The 9,375-nt window shown below is 39.0% G+C and overlaps 1 protein-coding gene across 1 annotated transcript; it reads left to right on the top strand.

Annotated features, from left to right (window-relative positions):
- The first annotated feature begins 331 nt into the window (after positions 1–331).
- On the top strand, positions 332–8,307 carry prss16 (serine protease 16). The gene is made up of 13 exons (XM_072391776.1): positions 332–435; positions 1,051–1,226; positions 1,723–1,822; positions 2,628–2,757; positions 3,406–3,529; positions 4,286–4,363; positions 4,505–4,552; positions 4,650–4,769; positions 5,916–6,080; positions 6,283–6,424; positions 6,573–6,752; positions 6,924–7,078; positions 7,982–8,307. Exons 1-13 carry the CDS (start codon positions 363–365, stop codon positions 8,057–8,059), a joined length of 1,569 nt encoding a protein of 522 aa, XP_072247877.1. The 5' UTR covers positions 332–362; the 3' UTR covers positions 8,060–8,307.
- The last annotated feature ends 1,068 nt before the right edge of the window (positions 8,308–9,375 follow it).

Genomic DNA, 9,375 nt, shown 5'->3' with positions numbered 1-9,375 from the left:
ATAGTGAAGGACATGAGCAACTGCTTGTAGACACTGACTCAGCTTGAGAAGTGGAAAAAGCTTGCATTGGTTTTGTAACTCAACCACCCCCAAAAAAGCTTTGAATACGCAAAAATATGTAATTACATCACCAAGTCGATGCTCTATTCTGCTGAGCGCTTTTGTACATTTTCTCTTTCAATACAATCACATGCAGTTCTCATGAGGTGTAAAATGGACATCATAACAACGCACAGCTTCTATCAAAGTGCTGACACTTCAGTGCAGCCCCTTCCAGCAACTATATAAGAAGTTGCAAAGTGATGAGATCCTCTTGAACCCTACAGACCAGCTATCCATTAAGTTCAATTTGAAGTATCCTGATGCAGTTAAAGATGCTTTTCTCAGCAGCCTGCTGTCTCCTACCTGTGCTTCTTCTCAGCTTTGTTGATTCTGGTGAGTTTGTAATGCTGTAATGGATTCAATGCCTTGATTTTTAAATTTTTTTATTTTATTTTATTCAGTTTTTAAATGAATTATGTGAAATCCTGATAAGACTCACAATTTAAAAAAGATACACGACATCATTCATGATAGGACATATTGACATCTTTGAAAAGGGAAGGCCACTTCTCTTTTTGGTCCCAGATCAGATCCTAGCACACTGTACTTATTTGCAAGTCTAGTTATTTTTTCAGCTGTCAGTGTGAAGCTAAAAGAAACATCAAAACAGATGCTGGTGGTGACAGTAAGACTCTTGGGAAACTATTGTCAGACTGCTCCTGAAATAGATTTATTTTGTCAGAAGAATTGATGAATTTCTCATGTCAGTGACACAAACATAAATTTCGATGACATCCTTATGTGTATAAACAAGCTGGATCCCCATCTGCTTTGGTATTGCCAGTGACAAGTTTAAGGTCACATCACACAGGACTGCCATTAGTTTACACAAATGTTAGGGTTTTACTCATACAAACTATTCAAGTTTGACATCTGTTACATTATCTGTGTCACAACTTTACACTTTCCGGTCTATTTCCTGTTCTTTTGTTTCTTTCATGCCTGCAGGACGCATTCTGAGCACAATCAAGGCGCGTGTGCGTGACTACCAGCTGCAGAAAAACAAGCAGGTTCTCCTGACTCTCATAGCCAGTGGTCATCAGCCTCTCCAACATGTGAAGGAGGCCTGGATTTATCAGCCTATGGACCATTTCAACCGTCAGAAGGTTAACACCTTCCCTCAGGTAGAGAAAGGTTAAACCATATTACATACAATGATGTGAAGACGTTAGTACATTGGTCTGGTTATCCCAGACGACATCCCACCGACACTGCTGCCTTTTTTGAGAAGAGCAAACATTTGCTCCTCGACAGCCACAATGAAAATTAAATCAGTAGATGTAATTTCTTTTGTGGGACAACTAAGTCCACCCTTTGCCTCAAGCTAACATTGCCCCATGCAGTACAAATGCAAGTTGGCCCAGTTGTTTGTAAAGCACCAAATAAGATTGTTGTGATCTCAGTGAAAGCGATAAAGCAATCTGAGAAAGGGTGACAAAGTCTCATGACAACATTAAGCTCAATCTGCAGCTTCACTTAGCTCTCAAAGCCACTTCAAGCTGACAGTTCACTAATTTGTCCACTGCAGTTTATACGAAGCATCGCTCACAGTAAGGTTCTAAATGTTCTTCTAGTTCAGTTGCATTTACTTTTTTCTAAATCCATCTGTTTGCATTGCAGAAGTTCTTTGTGAACGAGGCTTACTGGCAGCGACCTGATGGTCCAGTGTTTCTCTTCATTGGTGGTGAAGGGCCCATCTTTAAGTTTGATGTTCTTGCAGGTACCTTGGGATATCTTCACCTTTATACTGCTGAAAAATGCAACATATTCTCACTCACCACCATTAGCTTTTACACTCCTGATCAGAACCACTCAACATCACAATTCAACCCCATGTTGTAAGAAGGTGACATCACTGTTCCAAGATGGGTTACTGTGGTAACCAAGATAATGGAAGCACTTATTGCTGGAGGTGCGTGTGTGCAAAGTGTGCATCCTAACATGATGTTATCAGTGGGGATAATTTGGTCTGGCCGTGTCTGGCCGTGAGAATTTTACAACCACATAGTTTTGTTTTGTCTGCATCTTTTTTTAAAAACAAAAATAGGCTAAAGTTAAAATAAAGTGTCATAATGATGATCTGTCGTAGAACATAAACTCTGTGTCCTGGTAGATCACAACCCTATAGTACTGCAAAAATGTGTGATTAAGAGTCAGTACGTGACCAGCTGGGCGTGAAAGATCAGACAGGCAGATACAACTCACTAACACTTCCTGAGAAGTTAAGAAATAAAAGTGCAAGCATGATGGGAAAGAAAGTTTAGTAAAAGACTTCTTGACTGCATTTAAATTGTGCTTTTTTTAGACATATTGACCTATTGTGACCTATTGATAATATGATAGACATATTTTAAAACAGTTTGATACAAAAACATATCAGATGTCAAGAAAAGGACATCTTTTTCTCTTGTCATTTTATTTGCACTCAAGATCTCTTTTCCTGTTCCGCTTTTTGAGAGTGCTGTTCGTCACCAGTATATATGTATTAAGACTTGCTTTTAACAGCTTTAAACATGCTTACCCAGGTCATCACGTCGACATGGCCAAGGAGCACGGGGCTCTGCTACTGGCAGTGGAGCATCGTTTCTATGGTGACAGCATCAACCCTGATGGCCTAAAAACGGAGAACCTGGCAGATCTGAGCAGCCAGCAGGCGTTAGTATTAGCTGTCCACCAGTGCATGTGTGTGTGTGTGTGTGCATTCATGTCTTTCACCCTGCATTTCTCCTTTCTTGTTCTCTATTTCTCATTGGATATATCACTCTTTCCAGTTCCTTTGTGTTAATTGTACTTGTTTATGTTTACTGGCAAATTGTACAAGTGCTTTTCTGTAGTAATGTCTGAGTATTAAGTTTGCCTCCAGAATCTCCTTGCTGCACAATAAGGACATCTCCCAATCTACCATGCTTAGGTCTGAACACAAATTGCAGTCATGGAAATATTGGTACTTCATGCAACATTTAAAAATATATCAAATGAAACTCAGAATACTTTACGTCCCAGGAAAACCTGGAACATTTTCCAGGACAGTCAGTCAAAATTAATTGCATTCTCCTTTATTCAGGACAGGTGTCAGCCTTGTTACACATGCAAATCTGTGCCTTGTGCTGTCTCTCTCTTTCATCCACTCTCATTAAATTTCTCTGTTAAGGCAAGCATGGGACAGTTTGTGTGTTTTTGCCTGTCCTTCCTAAGTACGCCTTATGCGTTCTATCACAGCATTAACATTTGTTTCTATCCTTCGACATGTATCCCCAGATGTGTGTATACTGAACATGTATGTTCCATTTCCTTTTGGGCCAGGCTGGCAGACTTGGCTGTATTCCACCAGTACATTTGCGAGAGCTTCAGTCTAAGCCGCAGGAACACCTGGATCAGCTTCGGAGGATCTTACTCTGGAGCTTTATCTGCCTGGTTTAGAGGAAAGGTGTGGGATGAGGCTCATATACGAATCTCTCAAAAGTTTTAAGAGTTGCAGAAAGCTTCAGACACAGTGTTTCACAGACAGATTGTAACACCACAGAAGTCAGTTAAATTTTTAAGAATGAATTTATCCTTAAACATTCATTTTAAAATTCTTTTTGGACACTTTGGTTTTAATCTTCACTTTGCCCGCACTCGTGGCTTTCATATAAATATAGCTAGGTCCATCAACTACAGAAAAACAAGATGTTTAGCCATTGTATTGTCAACAGTAAAGTGGCTCTGGCACTGACAACATAATGCCCATTGTACAGATTTAGTATTTTCAGGAAATTCCACGAAAAGACTAAAACTAAAAACATATTAATCAGTCAGTTTCACAGCACATTGTCTGCTATTATTTCTCTATTTAATTAGAAGATTTTTAACAAATGTTAAGTTTAACTGAAATAAATTACATATATTTCAGGATGTTGCATTTGTCAGTAGGATTAGTTTATTGTTAGTCCCAAACCTCTGCTGGGATTGTCTGACAATAACATTTTCAAAGGAGCTCTAGATTTTTTCTCCAACAATGCTCCTTTCATGTGTCTGACTTTTGACATTGCTTTTTGAGGAGACCATATTTGTTTTCTTTCCCACCTCACTGGTGGGAAAATAGCCAATATGATAGACATGACATGAATACAACACATTGTACATGATTTAATTATTTTTTTGATGAATTTTCTTACTCCACTCACCTTGCCTTCATCTGCAGTTTCCCAGTCTGGTGTATGGAGCTGTGGCCTCCTCTGCTCCAGTCAAGGCAAAGCTGGACTTTTCTGCATACAACAATGTAAATTCTCCATGGCTTTAACCCAATATTTGGCTTTACCTTAGTGTGCTTAGTTGTTCCTGCTGCGTTGCATACAGAACTGTCACTTGGTACTAATGAGTCTCCTCCTCACTCACACGTCTGCCGTTCTCTCTGTTACAGGTTGTTGGTTTGAGTCTGAAGAACGAGGCAGTTGGTGGCTCAGAGAAGGTGTGAAGACTGCCATCTGTCTGTGCATCATAAAAAATGCATTAACTTCCTGTCTGCCACTTCTTGTGTTAAATTCAGACTCATTCTCCTCCTGCAGTGTCTGGCAAAAGTGCGGGAAGCGTTTACTGCTGTGGAAGCAGCACTGATGGGTGGAAACTCCAGCCAGGTGGCCAGGGACTTCAGCTGCTGTCAGATACCCAAAGATCTTGATGATCAGGTGATGGATTGGTTTTTCATGCTTTAAGAAGACTTGTTGTTTGGTTTAAGAAAGGAGAACGCCTTTTTTTGCTAATTTACTTTAAATTTAGATACTTTTCCCTGCACTAGTTAACACTCTATATTAAAGTTTTTATAGAAGTGGGAAGAATAAACTGAATGCCTCCAATAGACAGTGAAAAGTTTTTCCCATGATTAACAAAGCAAACTTATGCTTTCAGCCACATTTTTTAGACTTGCTCTCACAACTGATGTCGAGTACCACTTCATCAACAACTATTATGTTCCAAATGTGTTAATGTATCATTTAAAACTAATTTAGCATAACTAACACTAAAGTCGAAAATGGAAAGTTATTTTTCCGTACTGTGTTCACATTGTTCAGTTTAGTCACATTCACATTTTTTCTTGCAGGAAAAATAACTTTCTAATTGATAATCTGTTATTTTAGGTTATTTATTTCAACAGATTATCTTTAAGATACGGCTATATAAACCAACATTCAGCGTCTTATCCCTGAGCTATTCCTTTAGTTTTCTTTCAGTTTATACATTGGCTTTAGCCAAGAGGCTCACACTGTTTCTATTACATTGAACTTGTTACCATTTATCTTTTACTTGTAGCTATTCTAATCATTTACAATCAGCTAACATATTAACTAACCATCTCCTGTTGGCTAAAAGTAAAGCATAGCATGATGCTTCACCAGTTAGCTTACTTTTTACTTTGTGCTCTGTGTGTTTATTACATTAGTTGGCTTTTTTAACCATTGCACATTGCATACTTATTTGATTTTGGTTAAATCAGTTATGTTGATTACTCTATGCAAAAGCACATTTAGCCAACTGCTTTGAACCAACTGTTTTTCCATTAGTTTTAGCTATTATGTTTATCCATTGTAGCTAATTGATCTATTAAATAATTAGCTTACAATCACCCTGAAATTGTGTCCATTACTTTTAGATTTGAACCATGTACTTTTATTTATATAGTTATTGCTAATTATAGATTTTACATTCTCCTTGTTGAGAATTAATTTTTATAAATGAATGTACTGTTACACCTAATTGTCTTCATGCTTCATCCACCATTGTAACGCGTTGTAAATCCTCCTTAATAACCCTTTGACTGAACTTCCTTACTCTAGATTGAACTTGTGCAAAACTTGGCCGATATTGTGATGGGGACAGTACAGTATAATGAAGAGGGCGTGTTCATGTCGATTAAGGACCTCTGTGGTGTTATGACCAATACAAGTGAGAAGTATGTGCAACACATGGAGGCCTACGACCGGCTTGTGAAACTCTCGCAGGTATGCAACCTTTTAATTCATCTTCTTTTTTCATGCTCTGATATCACCACCAGATGTCACCGCAAACCCATTTTCACACATTCCTCACAGTACAAGGGTTTAGCCACAAGATGACAAAGTGCAGCTTTTGTGACTCCATTTTAATGAAGAGATGTGCGGCTCTTAGGCCAGCTTACAATGTTTTATGTGTAAATCTGTGCAGATTTACCACTCCACCACTGAGGAACACTGTCTGGACATCTCTCACGAGAAAACGTTGAAAGATCTGATGGACACATCTCTCCACACCGGCAGAAGAGTTGAGAGACAGTGGACCTATCAGACCTGCACTGAGTTTGGCTTCTGTACACACTGCACACACACACACACACACACACACACACACACACACACACACACACACACACACACACACACACATACAGCAATACACATATAGTTAACATCATCATGTCTGTGTGCTGAACCTCCTTCTTGTATCTGTGCATGTAGACCAGACTTGTGAAGACACCACTTGTCCATTCTCTGGGATGTCAACCCTGCAGGCTCAGACTGAGCTTTGTGCCATGGTTTTCGGTATTTCCCAGCATTCTCTTGCTGCACGCATTGCCTTCACAAACAGTTATTATGGAGGAGACGACCCAAATACACACAGGGTCCTTTACATCAATGGTGAGACTTCCTTTGCTGGAGAAAGAAAAAACTATGAAAACCACAGCAAGTGACTGATCCTACGTACCACAGTTACCACAGTAACACAGGATTAGTGATGTGAGACAGTGATGTGAGACAGGGCATAATCAGCATATATATTTTTTTAACTTTTTTTTTCATTACCTTCAGGAGGAATTGACCCATGGAAGGAGCTTTCGATGATTCAGGGCAGGAGTGGGGAAGGAGATGAGGCTCAGACAGTTTTTATTAAAGACACTGCACACTGTGCTGATATGTCGAGTGGAAGAGTCGGAGAGCGCCGCTCACTGTGGAAAGCGAGACAGGTATGTTCACGTCACTAAAATGTGTTTCTACACTGCTCCATTAAAGGATATGTCCACATCTTTTTACATCCAGCTGCGTTTTTCCAGTGTGTACTTTTAGTTACAATATCATGAACTGGATTTGAGGATATGGTGTGCCACACTAATATCATTTTAATGTAATGGATGAGGAAAAGCACGCACTCACTTAAAGAAAATACATTTTAAAGGTAAGCCACTGCTAAAGTGAATATTTTACTCTTTACATATATATATGTAATTGAAAAATTAATCACATGTTTAGACTTCAGGCTGACTGTAGACCTATGCGGAAAATAATTTTAAAACTTTTAAACCAAATTTATGTGAATGAGGTTTCAAACACAAAAATTACACAGTTTTAACACATTTTGCCTGAACAGAACAACTTCCAATTAGGTGTTGCACTGTTTAATCATTTATAAAAAATAAAATAAAACATAAATAACATTATAAACAACAACGTAGTGGCATCTGACGAGTGTTGAAATATCAGCTGGATGTTGGAAAACATTCAGGTACAGAACAAGCACATTTTTATACGTTGATATCACATGAAGGCAGATGGATGATCTCTGTATAGAAAAGCAGAATTATGAGTAACCATCTCATTATGCATTTACTTGAATAATGTGATAAGTGTTAGTTGTAGTATGCACATGACTTACAGCAACATCTGTTCAAATCTGACCAACAAATAATCGGAAATCCCTTAAACTCCTTGACATTCTGAATCACACACCTCAGTAATCCCACAATGAAACCAGCCTTTACAGCCAAATATTAGCAAAAATACTTTACTGTTGCATCATAAAACAAATGAAAGGGTATTGTATATCTCTCGAGATTTTAAGCACATTGTTAACTCATCTTCCCACCTCTCAGGAGATTGAAAAACATGTGGCCTGCTGGTTGAGGACTGCAGCCCTGGAGAAGTTGGAAAAAAAAGCAGCCCGACACTGATCAGGTCACGTTAAAACCTGATCAGCTCTTATCACCACCAACTGAAAGTGATAAGTACTTGGAAATAATCTGGCCTGTTTGGTTGGATCTGCTTTGCTTCATGCTCCTCTTCTTGTCCTCCATTTCCTCCTGTTCTACCACTATAGAACTGCAGTTTATTTGCTTATTTTCTTGGGTTTGGTTTGATTTTGAAAGATACCTTTGTACATTCTAATCAGTTTTGCTGATAGATCATTTTTGAGGATTTTTTTTTTACCTTGTCTTGTCACTAGGGAATGATGTTGCCACAGAGGCGGGGAATTTGTTCTTTTAAATACCACATATCAAAGATCAGAGTGCTTTATCTGCTGTTTCTGATTAAATACAGTAAGCCTGTTTATTGTATATTGAGTATTGTTCTTGGATATCTCTCCATTTTTGTATAGCTTTTTGAAAATATTTTGAATGATTGAGTGCTGTCAGAGTCTATGTGTAGATTCAATGTGGTTGTTCTATTTGTAAGAATGAAAGAAATCATGAAGATACGCTGTTTGTGAGAAAAAGGTGAGAGAGCTCCAGTTGTCCCAAGGCCATCTGTTTTTGTGTGTGTGTGCGCGCCCTTGTGTGTGTATATGTGTGCGTGAACCTCTCTGTAGGGGGGTCAAAAGGGGGAGGTCATGACCCTGCTGACCCTATGGGAGTGGAGATCATCAATCAACTGGAGGCTGGACAGAACAGCAGGAGGGGGACACACAAGCACACACACATATATACACACATAGATACTGTAACACACACACACTCAGTAAACATACCTGGGGGGGGGTATATTTAAACACATCAAAAGCACCTTTGAATGGATTAAAACTCAAACTTCTCCCATGGAAAGCTGATGGAATCCATCACAGACAGTATATTTTATGTCTATCGACACACACTCACACTAATGGGCAACATATATGTTTTCTTTGATACTAAATGTGCTTTCTTACTCTTGGGAAACTAACAGATGCTATCACACTTCAGCACAGAGAAAAAATTTGGACAGATAGAGAGATGGTGCATCCTGAAGCTCTTTTTAACTCCAATCCTTCCTTTTCATCCTGTTCCAAACAACTTTTGTCTTCTTACTATAGTAAACAAATACACAACCCACAAATAGACACAAATGCTTCCGCAAACTCCAAGAGCCACTATCTGGATTATCAGCTAGCACTTGCAGAGCGACAGGGCATGCCTTTTTTCTCTCCACTGCCTCTCTCCTCGTCCTTCTGCAGCCTGTCCTGTTGATCAATGAGGAAGTTCTTGGGCCTCAACTATTAATCAGAGCCTATCGG

Source organism: Leuresthes tenuis, unplaced genomic scaffold (assembly GCF_036924035.1).
Source record: "Leuresthes tenuis unplaced genomic scaffold, fLeuTen1.0.hap1 SCAF_9, whole genome shotgun sequence".
In the NCBI taxonomy this organism is placed as follows: domain Eukaryota; kingdom Metazoa; phylum Chordata; class Actinopteri; order Atheriniformes; family Atherinopsidae; genus Leuresthes; species Leuresthes tenuis.
The sequence above is the reverse complement of the archived record's forward strand: the minus strand, read 5'-3'. Positions and strand labels throughout refer to the sequence as shown.